This window comes from Mytilus californianus, unplaced genomic scaffold (assembly GCF_021869535.1).
Source record: "Mytilus californianus isolate M0D057914Y unplaced genomic scaffold, xbMytCali1.0.p SCAF_7, whole genome shotgun sequence".
Lineage (NCBI taxonomy): Eukaryota > Metazoa > Mollusca > Bivalvia > Mytilida > Mytilidae > Mytilus > Mytilus californianus.
Window position 1 is genome coordinate 108,115,624 of NW_026262723.1, and position 22,300 is coordinate 108,137,923.

Sequence of the window (22,300 nt, forward strand, 5' to 3'; positions counted from 1 at the left end):
TGATCAAAGCCAATAAAAACTACATGTATTTAATAAACAATTTTGAGAAATATGAGGACTTTAAATTAAATGTTCTTACTTTCTAGACGATTTACTCAAAATTGTATCTGATAAACCAAACAGAAGCATACGATTTCCAACAAATTTGTGATGATTAATTACCAAAATGTAGGATGGAGTTTTTAAAGACAATAAAAATAGAATTCGTAATCATATAACATTCGGGACATCATCAGTTAGCACATTTTCGTATTATAATTATTATTAGAATAAAACTTTTTTAATCAACGATTAGAATTATTAAGTGTTTTGTGATCCCATTTTTTATTCAAGATAGTCATTAAGCAGACTCTTTGCATTGGTCATTGATTAGTAAAGCCCTTTTCAACCGATTTTTATAGATATAAGAAGATGTGGTATGAGTGCCAATGAGACAACTCTCCATCCAAGTCACAATTTGTAAAAGTAAACCATTATAGGTCAAAGTACGGTCTTCAACAGTAGCCTTGGCTCACACCGAACAGCAAGTTTGTTCTTATGTTACACCACTGTACCATATCATTTTAGGGGAGGGTAGACGCATTCAAACATGTTGAACCCCGCCACAATCTGTATGTGTATGTCTCAAGTCAAGAACCTTACGCCCTCGAACATGTTTAGCCTATGAGCCTGTCCAAAGTCAAGAGCGTGTAGTTCAGTGATTGCTGTTGGTTCATGTGTCTATCACATTTGTTTTTCGTAAAAAAATTTGTAATAAATTAGGCACTGGGTTTTCTATATTGAATTGTTATATATTTTCCATGTCGGGACCTTTTAAAGCCGACTATACGGTGTGTTTTTCTCATTGTTGAAGGTCGTACGCTTGCCCATAATTTCTTACATCCACTTCATTTGAACTTTTTGGATAGTTGTCTCATTTGCAATTATACTACATCTCATTGTGTTTATAAGAGTTAATGAAATCGTTATGTATGCGTTAGTGAGCATCAGATAATCAAATAGCAACAGCCTGAAAATTAAACTCTATTTTGCCAGTTGAATGATAGATAAAAAAAATTGCAAAAAAGAAACTTTCGATATCACATTGCAAAGTCTCATCAAAACATGTTGCATTGTTTCCTCGCATCATGCAACAAGCAGATTTAAACAGGAAAGAGAAATTAATAAAAATGTGTTCGTTACAGTTAAGATAAAACAATAGAGTGATTATAATACTAGCTCTTGTTTGGAAAACTGCGTGGCATATTTATTCATTCTCGAAAACGTATGTGTAGAGTGATTGCCTTTCAAGGTGCTTTTACTTTTTTCTGTAAAAATCCATTTTGAAAGAAAGCAAATGACGATATAACCAAATGATGTTCGGTAGTATTCCTTTTGTTGTAAAGTAATGAGTGTCATTCACTATTGAATTTCTTTGATATTCTAATTATGCTTAAAGTGACTTTTAGTTTCTCCGTTGACTTTTTGTATTTTTGATTTTTTGCTTCTTATATATCTTCTGATTAGGAATATTTTTGATGTAAATATATGTCCTATGCCGTGATTAATTTTAAAGTTTATTTCAATAAATTCTATCGTCAGTAAGAATTAAAATCCAGATAAAATCAGACGTCGGATTGTTTCCTTTAGTGGCCCGTATTTATGTGCGTTTCCAGATGAAAGTTTTCCGGATTGAAATATTTTCCAATTACCATCTTTTCTAGACACAGAACACATGACTACAGCCTGTGAATTATTTGCATGCCTAAAAGAAGTTTCACACAAGCTTTTATTGGGCTTTGATGCCTCGAAAAAATTTAAACTAGGTTTCCTATATTTGGATATATTCGGGCAACTCCAAGCACTCAGAGTAAAGAAGAGATGTGTTATATCCGCTGGTATATTCTGCAAGAATACGTCAATAGTATGGTGCCCTTGTTTTCTGAAATCATCCATTCTGTCCCCAGAGTGTCTTACAGATGAGTGTGGCTTTACGTAATGATAATCGCATGCTCGGTAAAAAGTTGTCCCTGAAAACATTAAGCATGAAGCGTCAAGGTAGTCTTTTCCACTCCGAGGATAACCCCAATATAAATCAAATACGACATGGTTGAAATCTTCAGGAATGCTGTAGAGGCATACAACCAAACAAATTGTGGTGTTTGGCTTTACGTTGTAGTCACCAAGAGTTGCCATTCTTCCAGTTGTACTATTGTTCTGAAATTTATTGCTTTAATCATGAAAAAAGGAATGATATAGTAACCCAACGACAATAATAACCAAAGTCCCTGAGCGTAACCTTTATTTATTCATCTCTTTGCATTTTTATCGATAGTTGTCTCATTACCACTCATATCACATATTTTTTTTTCATTTTAAATGGATTGGTAGAGGTTAACAAAGAGTTTGTAAAAATAGACATGTATCTAATTAATATTTGAGGCAACAGTGGTGAAAAGTTTCTAAAGACAATATTTTAGTATAGAAATAATTCATAACAGGCATTCAATCAAGGCGAACTAGGTGTGACTAGTTTATTATTTATAACAGTCCGTCGGTGATGTTTTTATTTGTTTGTGTTATGGCCTGTTATAACCCTTCTATTTGGTAGGGATATTGCTCATTGTTGTTTTCTTCGACTCGTGGTTCGGTTTTCATTGCTATCTTTGTATCTTCCTTAATTGTTTTATATTACAATTTTGGAAGACACGAATGAACATAGTATCGTTTCTATAGTTCTTTTTACTGCCTATTTGAGTTGAATTCAGTTTTGTGATTAATTTCTATCAATGTTTGAAATCAGCTTAAACTAGATTTGTATTTACTCTCCAAAGTTTTGTGATTTTAACTAAAATAACTAAAATTTCAACGTGCTTTATAACGTATATATTCGAAAATAAACAACTTACTTCAATTTCTTTGTCCTCGTATAAAAGTTTTTGCTTACTGGTTTCAATTCGAAGTTCGCGTTGAATGTGATTCTTTAAATCCATTACAGTCAGTTTTAGGGTATATGGGATTTGCATGGATTCGCCAGTTAGACCTGTTATATTAATATATGTTGTGGAACCATCACTATCCAAATCCTTGCTTTCCACAACGGGACTGTAGCTTGTCTCGTATTCCTTAAACATTTTTGCAAGCATTTTTTCAAATATTTTTATTTTATCGCTGCGTTTATCAATTTGTTGTGAGCATCCTGGGTATGGGCACTTTCCATAGTTCGCTACAGCATCAACCATGCACTAAAATAAAAAAAAGATAGTATTTGAAACCTGATTCAACTCGTTTCAAATTTATTACCACATGTAGTTTCTAAAATAGTTTGTTTTTGAAGTTTTATCCTAAACCCTCAGATTACCAGTGCCATCAACACCTATTGTTCGCATTTTTTCTGAACACTATTGCAAATTTATTAAATTGATATTTTTGATGAATAAGTCAACTGATGAATGGTCATTTACCAAATTAATCATTTGGTGTTGACCTAAAATTCTTTGCGGAACATTGATTAACATAGGGGGAACTGTTTGAATTCAAATACAAATCGTTCTCTTAGAATTCAATATACACAATCGTGACTCGAATGTTCATGTGATGCACCTATGTCAAGTATTTTTTTTTTCTATCTGAAATTCAATTTCTCCTCAACAATTATAGCTTAATATGTAAGCGGCAATAAGTGAAATTCGGCATTAATTTTAAATCCTATAATGCAATAAGCTAACGCGAAGGCATTAAGACATTGCCTGAAATCTGATGATGATTATTCAACCTATTGCCAAACATCATTTCAGGCAATAAGATTATTTTGGGATTTTTGTTTATCGTCCAAATACATGTTAATAAGGCTAAAATATTCTTCCTTAGTAATTTAAAAAAAATCATATTCCAAAAAAAATTTAAAATGATTTTAATGATCTTTGATTATCAGCTTTTTTCAAAACAAATCTTACTCGTATTTCTTTTGTGGTATTGCTCTTCAATAGTCGAGCCACTTTGAGCTGGTCAAAAATATAAAATTTTGCCAGTCACATCATCTTTTCATCTGTTTTATTGGATATGTAAATTTTCTTAAATACCCTTCTTGTTTTTTCATTTCTCAATTTGGAGTATTAGTATTTCAAAAGAAGCATTTGATTATTTGCAGAATATCGGAGAAACAAAGATTATATACCCAAAACAAAGTACATTGATCATTTCGCAAAGATTAAACTTTCAAAATCAGAAAAAAAGTCAACTATAGACTATTATGCTGAATTTTTTTTAACCATTGGAGGTTTGAAAGACTGGTACCGAAGGTAATAGATAATGTTGAGGGAAATTTCTAAGTTTATGTTTTTCTAGAGGAACTGTATGGTATTTTTGGCCTATATTTTTTATAGAACGTAGAAAAAAATACACTATAATGGCTTTGCAAGTATTTTCAATGATTGCATTGTACTGTTTCTTTCATTTTGTAAAAATTGTAACATTATTAACGGAAATATGTATGACACGCTTACTGCATGGATGAGGAACAACGAAGTAAGAGTGGTCAATTGGAATTAAATTCGTTCATATAAAAAAGAATTCTGCTCTACACAAAGATAGTTGACGATCACCAGGTACAAATGCAAGAAAAATTAAAACTGAAATAATTGCCATAGCTCCGCACCAATTGGAAACAAATAAATTGCATTTCATTTATTTATCAATATAAAAATAAGGGAAGGAAGTACGATTGCTAATGAGACAACTATCCAACAAGTTTACCTATATTCTAAGATTTTATTCAATAAGTTTTAACATCAATATTTTACTTGAGATTTTATTTCATGGAATTGACATTCAAACTTCAGTTCCTATTATTTTATTATGTAAAAAATGTATTTTAACTTTGAATAACTTTCTTTTTATTTACTCTCATTTTCATCTTAGGCATTGACATGAAGGCCTGGACATAATTTTCAGGAATTAAGTTTAAATCCTAGGATTTAAGAGTAATGCCTAACATTATTTAGGCAATAGACTTACTGCCTAGGCGTTAGCTTATTGCCTAGGATTTGAGCTTTATGTCTAATTTCACTTATTGCCGCTAACACATATATATAGGACACTAATGAAAATTTCTGTAAAACTGGAGAATACTGTCTTACAAACTAATGCATGGTCATGGATAAGAATGTGATTAAACAGACTGGATATAATGCCTTTGCCTTTACAGTGGATCAATCTTTTCACCAACACCGACTCATCCGGAAAATGTACGTACAAACAAACATAAAACAACAAAAACAACAAAATCAACACATGGTCAAGAAACCCGATATTGTACAGACACAAAAAGTGGCGAGTTTATTAACCAGTTTACGTTTACACACCCCCTTTTTGCTAATATAACGATACGTCATATCAGTCAAATGTACAATCCAGGTACCGCCATGATGATAACGTTTAAAGCAGTGTCTAAATGATAAATAATTTTAATCGCTGTAATTGTATTTTAGCGTTTGGTTTTTGTCTCGCCTGCGACGAAAGTGACAGAAAGCGAGACATATAGATTGCTTTTCCTGCAACTGCTGCGTTGTCGGTGTCAACAATTGTTAAGTTTTCTTCTTAAGATAGTTTGATAGGAACTACTTGTGATAGATTATTGGTATTTTGTATGAAGATGCATTACTATCAATACATATAACCGGTAGTTTGACGACACTTCTGAGTCTCTGCCGCCTCTGCCTGTTCCAGTGATTTGATTGAATTAGCCATGTTCAATGTTAAGTTTTCTGGTTAAGTTAGTTTGATAGGAAGTACTTGTGATAGATCAAGGATAATTTATGTGAAGTTGCATTGTTCCAGTAAATATCAGTTTGACGACTTTTTAGAGGTTCTGCCCCCTAGGCCATGGTCCGGTGACTTTAAATTAATTAGCAATGTTCAATGAACCTTACCATCACTGTCATAAACCACAATGAGGGTTAGTCAATGGCCCTCAGACTTGCTCTGGAAAGTTTTGAAAAAGAAAGTTAAGGAAAGTTTCCCCAGAGGGCATTAACGAAGATAGTATAAAATGAGTCCATACCATCACTTGTTTTCTGTAACTTAAGCTTAAGTACAGGACTCTCACAGTTTTAAGGAATTTATCCTGCAATGAGCCAATTATTGTACAAAAAAAACAGGAAAACAAATAAATCTTAGCTTTATTACTACATGTAGTATAAATAAAATCTCCTGTTACCACGCTTACATGTTGAGCAAGCGGTAATGTGGATATTTATTTTTGCGTACCAGTTCATTTAGGGGTCATCTTCGCGGTCCGCGTTTCAACTAGGTCGATTTCTTTGAAAAATTAGTGATAATGATTTAGATTTTAAAAGAAATAAAGTTTCACGTGTTAGGGGTAAATTTCAGGATAAAAAATGATAAATGTACGTTGCCGGAAAATATAAAATTTATTTGTACTCGCTACCAAACAGGAGAAAAGCTCGGTGACCCTCGCTTTTCATCCTGTTTCTAATGCTCATACAAATACATTTTATATTTTACGACAATGTAATGACATCTGTAACAAACATAAACTTTTAGCTACCTCTTTACAAGCAGAACCAAATACAATGAAAGTTCCAACTATGTACTGTTTTCCGAAGCTGCACAAAACTCCTTACAAATATAGATTTATTTCGTCTTCAAGCCATTGTTCCACTACTAAACTATCTATTATACTTACTAGTACACTTGGTACAATAAAAAACCTGGTAATAAATTGTTCAAATAAGGCCTTTGAAAATAGTGGAATTAATTACTTTTGGAGTGTCAAAAATTCGTTGGAAGTACTTGATAAATTGCATGCCTATATTGGTGATTTCGAATCTGTTCAAAGTTTTGATTTTTCTACCCTATATACCACTTTGCCTCATAATTTAATTAAGAAAAAATTCACACACCTGATTAAATGGGCATTTAAAAAGTCGGAATGCGAATATATATGTTCAAACTCTTTTAGGTCATTTTTTAGTAACAACAAACAAAAGAAGTATGTCAATTGGACCTGCTTTGATACTATAACTGCCCTTGAATTTTTACTAGATAACATTTTTGTTCGCTATGGAGATTCCGTATATCGTCAGGTTATCGGAATTCCCATGGGGACTAACTGTGCACCACTTATTGCGGACCTGTTTCTGTATTGTTATGAGTTACAATTTCTGACTTAAATCAGCAAAGTCCCATCGAAACAACATCTGATTCAAAAATTTAACACTTTTAGATATTTAGATGATATATTGGCTCTCAATAATGACGACTTCAGTATGTACACTAAAGAGATTTATCCTGCCGAACTGACTTTAAATAAAGCTAATACTAACAATGAACGCTGCCCTTTCCTGGATCTTGATATCTATATCTTTAACGGGAAGCTTAATACCAATATTTATGATAAAAAAGATGATTTTTCATTTCCGATTGTTATTATCCATTTTTAGATGGTGACGTTCCTTTGTTACCATCTTATGGTGTTTATATATCTCAACGTGTTCGATTCGCTCGTGTATGTAACAACGTATTTGATTTTAACGAAAGAAATCTCTGTATTACTGAAAAATTATTACACCAGGGTTTTCGATATCACAAACTAGTCAAAACATTTACTAAATTTTATCATCGGTACAAGGACATCATTCGTAAATATAAAGCAACATGCAGACATCTTATACGTCCGGGTATTTCACATCCAATATTTTATGGTAATATTCTTTACAAAGCACAAAAATGTCGGCATTCACCTCAAAAGCTAACCAAACCTTTAAACAGACTTATTCGGAAAGGATATAGTTACGATAATGTTGTCAAGTCATTAAGGATTGCATATTTTGGTATTAATATTGATTCACTCATAGGGTCTTTGCATCGGAAATACACATTTATTCTAAAACCAGTTATTGGCATGATACGGGTTATGTTCTTCTTATATATTTTATGATGGTATGATACTAAACCCTTTACGGGAGGGATTGTACTTGATTTTCATACGATGAAGACATAATCTTTCAATCAGTTTAATTGAGGTCTAGAGCTGGCATGTCAGTAACTGCTAGTAGTCCTTTAGTCATTTATGTATCATTGTCATTTTGCTTAGTTTCTTTAGTTACCTATTCTGACATCGGACTCGGACTTCTTTTGAACTGAGTTTTACTGTGCGTATTGCTATGTGTTTCTTTATTCTACATTGGCTAGAGGTATAGGGGGAGGGTTGAGATCTCACAAAACATGTTTAACCCCGCCGCATTTTTGCGCCTGTCCCAAGTCAGGAGCCTCTTGCCTTTGTTAGTCTTGTATGTTTTTTTTAATTTTAGTTCATTTATATGTTTTGTAGTTTAATGTGACGTCCATTTTCACTGAACTAGTACACAATTTTATTTAGGTGCCAGCTGAGGACCACCTCCGGGTGCGGGATTTTCTCGCTGCGTTGCAGACCCATTGGTGGCCTTCGGCTGTTGTCTGCTCTTTGGTCGGGTTGTTGTCTCTTGGACATATTCCCCATTTCCATTCTCAATTTTACATATATTGTATATTTATTCCTACTCCCCTAAATATATATCAATATTGGCAATATTGAAAAAAAATTACCAGCGTATTGATTCATGATAATTGTATAACGAAAAAGATAATTATTTCCTTCGACTACCACATGTCAAGATAAGAATCATTTGACATTTTACTGATGAAGGATATCATTATGATTTACCCGAAATATTTAAATTTGTTCATGATTTTAACTATTTTTTTGGTGATATTGTACCAATTTAGACTTGCTTATTAGATATTTTAGACATATATTATATTTTTAAATCAGATTACTAATTAATTCACACATACCCGCAAACATGATAGAGCAGCGTGATCACATTCATCAGCGGCGTTGAATGGTGCGAATTCTTTAGACAGTTTCTCTTGGTTGCATACATTGCAAGTCATTTCACTGGTACATCCTTGAAAATTTAATAGTCATTAATTCAGAGGCATATATCTGACAGTTAAGTTGATTTTTTTAGACATTAAGAATTCAATTTTTTGCACATTATATATATATATGTGTTTACTAGTACATTACTATAGTAAATACTTAGTCCTAAGTCTAACAATTATGTTTAATCTGCAAATTTGCGGAAGCACATTTTTTTACTAATGCCTCAGTCACACTAGACCACGATCGTACCACGCTCGCCGCGATCTAAAATAAATTCAGATCGTGGTGAGGTCGCGGTAAGAACGGCATGAAAATGTAGATTTTCGTTGTTTTCACGATGCTACTACGTCCTCATTACGCTTCTACAACGATCCCGCTACGATTATACTACGTTCTAACCATGCTTATTCTGCGACCTCAATAAGATTATCACGATCTTACCACGCTCATCATGTTCTCATAACGACCATACCACGATTTATCCGATTGCAACACGATCTTACCACGCTTCTTCTGCGATTATGGCACGCTCTTACCACGATCATTCTACGATCTTTCCACGTTCATACCGCGATCTAACTACGCTCTCAGTAATAACGTCAACATCATGTTCCATATAGATACTGTTCTATTCCTTCTAATTGTCATTAATACGTAGAATTCTCGAAAACAACACAGGCATACCACCAAAATCTACCAGACCTCGTGCGCGTGGTGGTAGGGGTAGAGGTAGGGTCAGAGGGGCCTCTGATACGAATCCTGATCCAGTAGAGATGTCGGATCAACCAATCCAACCTGAATCACAACGCATTGCTGATCCATCAAGATCAAATGACGAGATTGTATTGAACAAAAGTGGGAATGATACAGATGTATCAAGCATGGTAGAGCTGTTGGAAATTAGGGACATGAGGTCCAAATTACTTACAGACAAACAAAACCTGGAGAGCTTTTATGTATTTTAGGTGTCAATGACAATGAGCATGGCTAGAACTCGAAATGGTCGTAGTATGAAGGTAGTCAGGTCGTAAGACGAGCGTGATGAGGACGGCATGCGCGTGCTAGAATCGTACTATGGTTTTAAACAGTTAAACAGCGTAGTATAAACGTGGTATTGTCGTAGTAGAAGCTTTGTGGGGTCGCGGGGAGAACGTGATGGTCGTAGTGAGGTCATAGTAACGTCGCTGTGAGATCGTAGCGCAATCTCTCCGACTAGATTCGCACTCTCGCTACGATGGTTCAGCGACCTTTGCGATCTTACCACGACCCTACTGCGCTCTCGCTACGCTTCTACTACGACCTGATTTCGCCACGACCGCACAACGATTGTTTTGAACATGTTCAAAATTTGCAACGCTCATCACGATCATGAAGACTTCACCACAACCGTACCACCAACTTACTGCGATCTACACAATCGCACTACGATCGTCAAAATTAGCTTTTTTTTCAGAGATCGTATAGTGCGATCGGGGCTTAGTATGACTGCGGTATAACGTATATGTGATTTGTGGTGTTGTCCCTGTAGAACACTTTTTTTTATCCGATAAATAATATCAGTCGTTGATTTGTTATATATTTATATACTTAAAATAATATGTAATCTTATATATACAAACATCTTCCTTTGTGAAGATTATTTAATGGAAATCTATGTTTGTATGTACATTTGATTGAACATCTTAGAAATATATATTGATCTGAATATCACTAACATATCAGCCTATTTTTTTATTTTTATTTTGTATATATTTATAGGATACATAATTTACTCAAATAGTCTCTTTTATCCTTAAGGCTCATACCATGGTACTTTGCTTTTAGGAAACCATAATATGTACCTATTTGCTGCTGACATAGATGGCCTGAAGATATGCTCAACTTTTTTTTGTCTAGTTTATTATATGTTTATTTAAACTAATTATGTGCTATATATATACTAGTATATGGATATTTATTTTTGGCTGTGTGTTTGTTATCTATATCAACCACACTTGTATTATAATGCATTATATATTTAAATTATAGGTTCTTCTTCTATATATTACTTTAAGAACTTAACTTGTTCTTTATTAATTTTGTGTGGTTATTTTTTATCTCATTGTTTGTGTTGTATTGTGAACCTTTGTTAAACCATTGTGGTGACGTCAGCCTATTCATTTACCGTGGATTCTTTTTCTAGAATCAACGCTTCCTAAATCTGCCGCTGAAATTGACTCACTAAATTATATTCAATTGTTTCCTTTGTGTGCCTAATTTCATTAAGTTTGAATTGGCTAATTTACTGATTTCTGTGTACTAATGGAATTAATTTAAAAACTTACCTTTAATTTTTGTAATTTTTATATGCCTTCACTGGAAATCGAACCCTTCCTTGAAATCTGTTATGTGTGACTGACATCAACACACCGACGAAACCTCTCGGCTATCAATGGGTTACACTATAGATGTTTATTATATATATTTAAATGAAAATCTGATATACATCGGTTTATCGGACACACAGGGCTTGTACCTTTATATAGACACAATAGGCAGTCGTATAGTATGAGTTGGTAGCCGCGAGGTTAGCATGGTTAAAATCAATGAGTTAAAGATCGAGATTTGTCGGTTTAGGTTCGAATCCCTGTATTCTCTCTGTTGTTCATAATTTTACAAAGGTTTGTTCGCAAATTCCTATGCGAGAAAATCGTGATGTGCCTAGAGTGCTAGAAAAATTTCGATAACATACTTATTATATATACTTTATATATGCTTTTTTGTCGGGTTGTTGTCTCTTGGACACGTTCCCCATTTCCATTTTCAATTTTATTAGAAATAATTTCGAGTATGTCTTATTTTGTATAAACAGATAATATTCATATGCCTGGTAATATAAAGATCTTTAAAGGTAGAAGTGTTATATTTGTATTTGTTAACCAATTAATTGTGATCTGAGATTTATCAATGCATCTTTGGACACGATAACATGGTTATTTAAACTCACTTACAATACCTTCTAATTAAGAAAAGGCTTTAATTTTGAAAAGAAATTAACACAATAGTTTAAGTTATAGATACAATGGATAAGCGTAGATTCATGAAAAACAAACCACTCGCCCTCCGGGCCCATGGTTTCTTTTTCAAGAATCCACGCTTATCCATTGTATCTATATAACGGAACATAATTGGAAATAAAATATTCTTCTTCTTCTATACATCCTTTTAGACTGCAACATTGCGGTTCTTCAATGTAATCCATCTACATACTACCAGACACCATGTACTGTCGTACGACCCCGCGTAAAGCTAACGAGAAAAGGCATTACTCTACTAACGGAATCTTTATTTTGATATAGTCTAACTTTATTTGGCAAATTTTCAGACGACGAAGTATGTATAATAACCTTTGATTATCCAATCGATAATGTCATCGTTGAGTCGTAGTACATTTGCACATCTAAACGTGTATGATTATGTTATATAGATACAATGGATAAGCGTGGATTCTTGAAAAAGAAACCATGAACCCGGAGGGCGAATGGTTTGTTTTTCATGAATCTACGCTTTTATATAGATATAAGAAGATGTGGTATGAGTGCCAATGAGACAAATTAACTCTCCATCCAAGTCAAAATTTATAAAAGTAAACCATTATAGGTCACAGTACGGTCTTCAACACGGAGCCTTGGCTCACACCGAACAGTAAGCTATAAAGGGCCCCCAAAATTACTAGTGTAAAACCATTCAAACGGGAAAACCAACGGTCTAATCTATATAAAAAACGAGAAACGAGAAACACTTATGAACCACATCAACAAACGACAACTACTGAACATCAGATTCCTGACTTAGGACAGGTGCAAACAAATGCAGCGGGTTTAAACGTTTTAATGGTACCAAACCTTCACCCTTTTTCTGAAACAATAGTGTAACATCACAACATAGAAAGACACACTATAAATGTATCTATAACTTAAACTATTGTGTTAATTTCTTTTCAAAATTAAAGCCTTTTCTTAATTAGAAGGTATTATAAGTGAGTTTAAATAACCATGGTATCGTGTCCAACGATGCATTGATAAATCTCAGATCACAAATAGTTGGTTAACAAAATACAAATATAACACTTCTACCTTTAAAGAATTTATATTACCAGGCATATGAATATTATCTGTTTATACAAATGAGAAGACATATTCGAAATTATTTCTAATAAAATTGAAAATGGAAATGGGGAACGTGTCAAAGAGACAACAACCCGACCAAAAAGCATATATAAAGTATATATAATACGTATGTTATCGAAATTTTTCTAGCACTCTAGGCACATCACGATTTTCTCGCATAGGAATTTGCGAACAAACCTTTGTAAAATTATGTAGTAAAACAGATGAAATCATACTATATTTATAAAACAAAAATTGACAAATAGAATGTAATCATTTTTGTTTCAAACATGTGAAATAGCCAATAATAATAAAAAAAAAGCGGTAAAACTCGCTATTATTACAAAAATATCCACTATAACATGCAAAGTTAGAAAAAAACAGGATAACTTAAGAATTGGAACAACAGAGAGAATACAGGGATTCGAACCTAAACCGACAAATCCCTATCTTTAACTCATTGATTTTAACCATGCTAACCTCGCGGCTACTAACTCATACTATACGACTGCCTATTTTGTCTATATAAAGGTACAAGCCCTGTGTGTCCGATGAACCGATGTATATCAGATGTTCATTTAAATATATAAAATAGACATCTATAATGTAACCCATTGGTAGCCGAGAGGTTTCGTCGATGTGTTGATGTCAGTCACACATAACAGATTTCAAGGAAGGGTTCGATTCCCAGTGAAGGCATATAAAAATTACAAAAATTAAAGGTAAGTTTTTAAATTAATTCCATAAGTGAACAGAAATCAGTAAATTAGCGAATTCAAACTTAATGAAATTAGGCACACAAAGGAAACAATTGAATATAATTTGGTGAGTCAATTTCAGCGGCAGATTTAGGAAGCGTTGATTCTAGAAAAAGAATCCACGGTAAATGAATAGGCTGACGTCACCACAATGGTTTAAATATTTCAGATATAATGACAATTGTTATTGAATCAATGTTAGTTCTTATTTTATATTTAGTGGAAAAGTGTCATGATTTGTATTTGGTTATAAAAAGTATTTAACTAGCTTTCAATTCAAACATATTCAATGATCAATATAATTTCAAAAATTATAATAGATATTGGGGAGACAATCCTGGAAACTTTCTTATTTTTTGGTTGGGAAAATTGAAAACTAGTTTGTATCTACTTGCGCTCTTTTTGGAGCAGGAGAAAGTAGAATGGAAGGAAACTTTTTCAAGAGACCAGATACAAATCTCTGTAATTTATGTAGTTTTGATTATTCGAGCTGTGCATGCATATCGTCTACATGGGTATACACATGGACTGATTTAAGTTTTTCATGTTGGGTGTGGGCAACTTGTTTTTATCATTTTCATGCGACAGTACATTTTTACTATATATTAAACAGTGCACTTGGAGTTTTTTCTCCATTTTTATCACTTGAGAAAATTACGATTCCAGTGATACTTAATCAGTAATACCTAGTTTTAAACAAGTATCTTTATAACAAACTATTAATGGGTCACTTATGTATGGTCCTTCAACGTATGATGGTATACAGGACAAAGATGTTTATTCCACCAAAAGCTAACTTTCAAAAATATCTGCTTGCTCTGTTCTTTTCGGTCAATAAGAAAATAGGCTACTTCAGGTTTACAGAATGTCACTGGCTTTCAGTATAGGAAATCTTAATATGTTAAACATTTTGAACCGGTTTTTATATAATCTTTTGTTTTTTTATATAGTTTTAGAGAAAATGCAATAAATACATTTAAGAATATGTGTTTGAACTTTGACTTCAATGTCCGCGTTCTAATAGAAATCTTAAATTCAAGTACCCTACAATTTTGAGGTTTGTATTTCTATCATGATTTCCTTGATAAAGGGTTGCTGCCCACATAGAAGCTAATATAAAACCAAGAGTTCCAAGTGGTGAAGTTGAAATCATCCCTTCGATAGTTTTACGGACGCCATCACGAGTTGGTTGACCGTTATGAAATATCCGTTTCACAGATGATAACGGAAATGTTCCTATTGTCGAAACTACAATCCCATCCCTTTATCCCGAACGTGACTAATCGAATGAGACTTATTATCGGGTTTGTACTAACATGACCAGCACAACGAGTTCCAAATGTGGAGCAGGATCTGCCTACCCTTCCAGAGGACCTGAGATCTCTCCAGTTTTTGATTGGGTTCGTGTTGATCAGTCTTTAGTTTTCTGTGTTGTGTTTTGTGAACTATTGTTTGTATGTTTGTCTTTTTCTTTTTTAGCCATGGCGTTGTAAGTTGTTTTTTTATTTATTAGTTTGAAAAAAGTAAAATCACAAAAATACTGAACTCCGAGTAAATTCAAAAAGGAAAGTCCCTAATCAAATGGCAAAATCAAAAGCTCAAACACATCAAACGAATGGATAACAACTGTCATATTCCTGACTTGGTACAGGCATTTTCTTATTTTAAAGCTATAGCTAAACCTCTCACTTGTATGACAGTCGAATCAAATTGAAATGAATGTCAATTCCAGACTGCAGAACCCTGTAGATGAAAACATGTGTTGTTGATATCTCTCTGTGGTAACGAAGGAGATGCAATAACCAGTGTTCGGGGGAGTCAACTCTGTTAAGGAAAAACGTTTTGTCCAAGAGGGCCAATGTCGATTATTGCAAATGTTGTTAAATGCTAATTTTTATCAAAAATGATTTTTTGGCAAACTAGGCGGTAATGTAGAAAGCGGCATAACTCTTTGACTTTATGTTGGAGAAATGCTAATACTAAGTTAGTTCCTTGCCCTGATGTTATCTGATCTCAGATGGCGCTTCAGTTTGCAGATAGAAAGTGGCAGAACAATTTTGGAACTGAAATTATATGAAATTATCTTATATTTTGTGTAATTTGTGTTTTAAATAGTAAGTTTATACTGTGATTTGAGAAGAAAAAGGATTATATTCTGTGAACAATTAGGAAACTTTTTAATATGAAATTTGACATTGTAATTTATAAATATATGGCCGTAATTTGCCGTAGTTTGCATCTACCTGCTTGAGATTCACAGAGGTTAAAGAACATTATAGTTTAGTTTAATTTAAAGTTTTTCCTGTATTAATTTTACGGCACTGTTACTTAATAAGTACGAGAAATACTGTATTCTAGTGAGTGATTTTGGGTCAGCTGAAGCACCTGAAATTTTAAAAAAAAATATTTTAGTTTAATTAGAGTGAATTTATATTTATACGATGAACATTGCCGTAGTTGGTAGTTCCCACGTTCGTAGATTGGGAACTTTTATTCATAATCGACAGACATTACATAATTTCAACTTGATGAACTGTGAGGATCCTCTGTTTATACGACAGAGGAATTGGGGTTACTGCTGATTTTATTATCCAAAACATTGACATTACGATTGGAGATTCAGTCGGTAACAATATGCCAGATAAGTATTTTTTATTTATTTATTTGTGAAAAGCTATTAAGTTCAGGGAAAATTACTCCGAAATATAATATAACAGAATAATGGGTGTCAATGTTCAATTTCTTTCAAAATTGGGGATATAACCTGGGTATCATATGCCACACATATTTTATGTAACTATGGTATATTATATCAAGATGCTTTGTTTTAATATTAATTATGTTAAAATCGAGCGTCTTATAAACTGAGTATCATCTCCCAACACAGTTTTTGTTAACTATGGTATATTATAACAGAATACTTTTGACACGGGCTTCCTTGTCATTGCAGGGTTTTTTAAACGATTTGATTAATTTAAAATATCTTTTATGTAAAAGTTCATATATCATGTATACATTTTACTATCCGTTGTACCAACGTCAACATTCGTGTGTTCCTAGGATACTTTCTCACGTGTTTTCATCAAAGTAGCATTCACCTCGAGACCACAAATCTATAGGAGCAGAATATAAAGCAAACAACCTCATAAACTATACGGCTTGTAATTAAAAGTCATGATAGTTAAAACACAGCTGCATCATCCATTAATTTCAACGGTCATTCAGACAGTCTGCTAAGGCTCATAAAAACAACTACTATAGAATTATTTAACAACCCTGACCATAGCAAATTAAAACACAGCTGCATAATACATTAATTTTAACGGTCATTCAGACAGTCTGCAAGGGTTTATGAAAACAATTAAGATAGAATTATCTAACTACCCTCATCATAGCAAATTAGTAAAGGCAATTAAATACTGGTAACACAACTGAGATAAGAAATTATTTAATGTACCAAGAATCATTGTAATCAGAAGTCATATAATTATATAGGATTCAATAGTGCATATGACACGTATATATATATATAATATAATTTATTTTGAATTTTTTCTTATTTTTTGTACTTGGATACATTATGTACTTAAAACAGGTGTATATAGCACTTACATGAATTTATGAGGCTCTAGACAAATGGTGCTTTGATGAGCCACTTAGATAAGTTTATTGTACTTGGATACATTATGTACTTAACACAAGTGCATATGCACTATGAGGCTCTAGTACAAATGGTGCTTTGATGAGCAGTGCATATGCATGGCATTTATATATATTTGTTGTGCTTGAGTACATATTGTATCTAGGATGTGTACATATAACATTTAGACGAATTTTATGAGGCTCTAGTACAAATGGTACTTTGATGAGCAGTGCATATGGCACTTAGATAGATTTGTTGTGTTTGAGTACATATTGTATTTAGGTTTGGGTACATATAACATTTAGACGAATTCTATGAGGCTCTAGTATAAATGGTGCATTGATGAGCAGTGCATATGGCACTTAGATAGATCTGTTGTGTTTGAGTACATATTGTATTTAGGTTTGGGTACATATAGCATTTAGATGAATTTATGATGCTCTAGTTCAAATTGTGCTTTGATGAGCAGTGCATATGGCACTTATATAGATTTGTTGTGGTTGATTTCATATTGTATTTATAATCAGTGCACAGGGCACTGAAATGAGTTTAATGGTATTGAGTATATATGGTACAGGAGAGAAGTGCATATGACATTTATATGTTTATTATGTTCTAATGGCACTTATTGGATGTTGAAGTTCTATATCATGCATTCAGTTTATTTTGTGTTCTCTTCCAGCAATTACCTCATCAGAAATGACATCGCAATTATCCAAAAGAAGTAACCGTAAAAGAAAAAGGACCCAGAGGCTCGAAGAATTAACGGAAAACATAGACAGTTCTGAGAAGTCACAGTCCAATCCGAATGTTCCAAATACTAATAATGATGAGCAAGTTCTGAGGATATCGACTTTTGCAACACCAATCATCACACAAACTGTGGTTACAATCCTCAAACGCACTGGTGTTATACAAGGCAAGGATGCAATTTCACCAGATCTAACTTTAATACCAGCACACCAGTCGCAGAGTGTTAATTCCATTGGTCCTCCAAGGCAAGATAACAATACATGTAATGCAACAGATATGACGACACAATCACAGTCACACGCCTCAAATATGATCGTTAACCAATTATCTGAGAGCAGCAATCCTTCTTACTCAAATGTTATTAACAGAAGCTGCCAACAGTGTTCGGTGCCAATTGAAGGAACTCTGAATCAGCATGTGGTTAACCATCTACTACAGAACAATTCAAACACAGGTACATTTTCAACCGATTTAGGAGGCCAAGGTTTATCTCGTCCACTGGCTTTGGGTGTGGACCCTAAACTCAAAGCTGATATTTGGTCAAATAAATACACTAATCTGGAGGATTTACTTAAATCCAAATCTACAGTGGTCAAATATGTTCCAGTAGAGAAGGATGATTCTTTAACATTTGTAAAAAGTTGTAGTAATAAGGCAAAAATTGAGTCAATGGCACAGTGGCACGAAGCTTTTCGCATTTATGGGGCAATTTATTTTGAAAAATATCCTACTGAATCACCGAAACGTATGATATATGCGGCTACCATTGCAAACTTGGCGGAAAAAGCTGGAATTGAGTCAGCATTTTCTTATGATCAGGCATATAGGCAGTGGAGGGAAGTAGACCCTTTGCATTTAACATGGGATGGAGTAAATGAGGAGTTGTTCGATGAGGCATTAGCCATGGGGCTTATTGGGAAAACCAATGCCTCGTCTTAACATCTGAATCTGTTTTTATGTGTTTTGATGTTGTATCATGGGGATAGGGACCTCTGATACAGCACAAAGCTGTTCTTTCAGGAAACACGTTGTAGGGTCCCTTGTTCTTGCCACTGTGTCATAAACGTGTAATCATGTCAGTCTTAATTGTATTAGTTATAAATGTGTAACAAAAGGTTAAGAAATTCACATTTTTTTTTTTTTTAATTTTATTTTTTACCTTTTGTTTTTGCCTGATGTTTTCATCATTTAATTAAAAGTAAATGTTTATTATTGTACGTGGTGTATTTTCGATACATGTATGAGAATGGAATAATTTTGATGACATTATAGTGGATAATGTTTTGATATAGATATTTATCAATTTTATACAGAAGTATTTTGGATGAAGTTACGTGGAATAAGAGAAGGTAAAATTAGGTAGATGTCGTTAAATGAAATGGGGACAGGGGCCTCTTTCATTCAATCCTTTATACATGGAGAACTAAACATAGTAGTATGTTGGTTGTCATGGAGACAAAGGCCTCTATCTATCATAATAAGAGAGGATATTCACATTTAGATATAAGTGTCATAAGACTCTTAATTGAATCTATGTTTGTATCTGTGATTTAAAATGAAATGGGAACATGGGCCTCTTTATTTCCAGTCATGTGTACATTGTGGACTTAGGTAATATTGTGTAGTGTATATGGTTTTTGTTAGGTGTTTGTTGCCATGGGGACAACCATAAATTTTGTTCTTTGTAATAACTTTTTTTTTTTTTTTTTTTTTTATCATTTATTTCGAGGATAACTTAACACATAATAAAAACGAAGTATTTACGTTCGCTACTTTGGTCATACAATATTATACCTAATTATCCCAATTCTCAGAGAGATTATAAAACCAACAGTAATGAAAAATCCCCGTCTGTCATTGCAGCTGACGATGGGTTAAACTCTTGACCGACCTACTGTCATAAAATATCTACATCCCATAAAGTTTGTTGATTTACTTTACGCACCGTGACTGTAATAAACCCTGTGGAAAATGCTATTATCTTTCACGAAATTTAGCAGTCGAAATTGTTCTAGCGTATCAACATAGTAACGAATAAAAAAGATTTTTAATCGGGAAAAAAAAAATGTCAATATAGGTTTATTTGGCGTTGATTGCCATGGGGACATTGGCCTCTGGTAGCCATTATTTAATCTGCAAATACATTCTAATCATGGAATAGATGACATGTCAACGTTCTCGGAATCCAGAATGAAAGCTCTCAGATAGATGTGGATTACTTAGATTGGTGATTTTTTTTTTATATAAAGTTGTTTTCTTATTTTTGGTAGTTAGAACTTATTGTTTATTTTGAATTTTTTATCACTGGCTTGGATGGGGGATATTGTTACAAGGAAGGCTTTGTGTAACAATATTGTGGCGAATGTAACCCCATCTTTGATGGGATGGGTCAATAAGGTTTTGTCATTATAACCATATATGTTGTTTATAAATATGATTTATTGATTTAATTATTATACATGTTTTTCATTGTGTTCCTTCTTCGTCATTTTAATAATAAATGACAGTTTTTAATTCATACATATTTGTCTGTTTGTCATTCCTTCATCCCATCATACAGAGCCGGCCTGTGTTGACAAAAATGCTAATTTTTATCAAACTAGGCGGTAATGTAGAAAGCGGCATAACTCTTTGACTTTATGTTGGAGAAATGCTAATACTAAGTTAGTTCCTTCCCCTGATGTTATCTGATCTCAGATGGCGCTTCAGTTTGCAGATAGAAAGTGGCAGAAAAATTTTGGAACTGAAATTATACCCACCATCCCTCCCTGGATAACTTATTTCGATAATAAATTATTTTTGAAACCATTTTAAATTTTAAATAATTTAACTTTGTTGAATTGGAGTATTGTGTATATTCAACATTCATTCGGTTAGGCACATCAGGTTCATATTTTACTTTGTTAAACAAGAAGTCAGTGTTATATTCGATTGTAACCCCCATTTTTGATGGGCGAATGTAGCCCCATCTATGATGGGATGGTTGTTAAATAGTTAAATGTTAATCTAGCGTTTTCAAAAATACACAGTACAAATATTTGACGGCCGAAGAAAAGGAGGGTATAAACATGATATGCTATCAAATGATATTTGATATTGCTGCTTACGTGTTAAAAAATATATACCTTATGCCACTAAAGTAATTTTGTTTTTAATTTAAATAAAGTTTAAATGTTTAAGTCTAGAATGATAATGTAACAGGCATGGTATTTTCTCGATCAATATTTGGAATTTTTAAATGTTACAGGCAATAAACCAAATTCATTATTAGTTTGAAAGAAAAAAAATCGTTTTGAAATAAACTGACCTATTTTGAGAAACTGTCGAAGCCAAATCACAATATATCACGGCAGTTTTGTTTATGGAAGAAGAAAAGGTAATGTGTTTTTACCTGTTGTGTTGATAAGAACCTTCTCTTGGAATGACTTCAATTTGAAGTGCCCTTATTGATGGAATATAAAAAAAAAATACACAAGTAAGGGAAATGAAAGTCTTGTCCTTTTCTACCTTTTCAAAAAACGGAATTGTGATGTTAGCCAAGGTCGCAACTATATAACTACCAAACTGCCAAAAACAGTACAAGGATGTTAACAACTACAGGTCACTATAGGGCCTATCAAGGTGATCCAAACTATGAAAGACAAAGGGGCAATTCAAAAGACCCAATTAAAACATTGTCAAATAACATTAACTGAAAATCAATTATGATACACATTAACCGACTTGTCACATAGCTAATGTGGCGGAATGTACATTTTCATTAGCGCTAAACCGTCATCATGACGGTATAAGATCCAGTGGCAAAAACTTTCCAATACCGAGGCGACCAATGCGGCTAAATTAATAAATTACCATGTTTACCCTAGACTAAAATATTGACCAGAGCATCTCCGTATTGTTTCTATTCATGGGATTATTTCCTTTTGACTAGCAGTTGAAATATTTATGTTTACTTACGGTTTGTTGTTATGATGGTTAGAACCGTTTCTGTTTAAGAAGTATAACGTTTTTTGCTGCAAATGAAATAATGCGCATGTGCAAAACCATTGAATTTTTGCCAACATAAGCTTAA

The 22,300-nt window shown here is 33.3% G+C and overlaps 1 protein-coding gene across 4 annotated transcripts; it reads right to left on the reverse strand.

The window, feature by feature from the left end:
* Positions 1 to 1,010: 1,010 nt before the first annotated feature.
* On the reverse strand, positions 1,011 to 22,259 carry LOC127707904 (uncharacterized). 4 transcript variants are annotated; one of them, XM_052212665.1, is made up of 5 exons: positions 22,186 to 22,239; positions 16,172 to 16,217; positions 8,836 to 8,948; positions 2,889 to 3,224; positions 1,011 to 2,196 (listed from the first exon to the last, which is right to left on the reverse strand). In XM_052212665.1, exons 3-5 carry the CDS (start codon positions 8,932 to 8,934, stop codon positions 1,588 to 1,590), a joined length of 1,044 nt encoding a protein of 347 aa, XP_052068625.1. In that variant the 5' UTR covers positions 8,935 to 8,948; positions 16,172 to 16,217; positions 22,186 to 22,239; the 3' UTR covers positions 1,011 to 1,587. The 4 variants fall into 4 exon arrangements, with proteins under 4 accessions (XP_052068625.1, XP_052068624.1, XP_052068623.1 ...); XM_052212664.1 differs by lacking the exon at positions 16,172 to 16,217 and having other exon boundaries at positions 22,186 to 22,259; XM_052212663.1 differs by lacking the exon at positions 22,186 to 22,239 and having other exon boundaries at positions 16,076 to 16,183.
* Positions 22,260 to 22,300: the final 41 nt, after the last annotated feature.

Bases quoted from the DNA above. Each gene is read 5' to 3' on its own strand.
- LOC127707904 (XM_052212663.1), bottom strand. From the start codon at position 16,106: ATGTTCTTTAACCTCTGTGAATCTCAAGCAG. The intron at 8,949-16,075 runs GTAGATGCAAAC...TAAATTTTCAAG, and splicing joins CCTCTGTGAATCTCAAGCAG to GATGTACCAGTGAAATGACT. The intron at 3,225-8,835 runs GTATGTGTGAAT...TTTTTATTTTAG, and splicing joins CTGCTCTATCATGTTTGCGG to TGCATGGTTGATGCTGTAGC.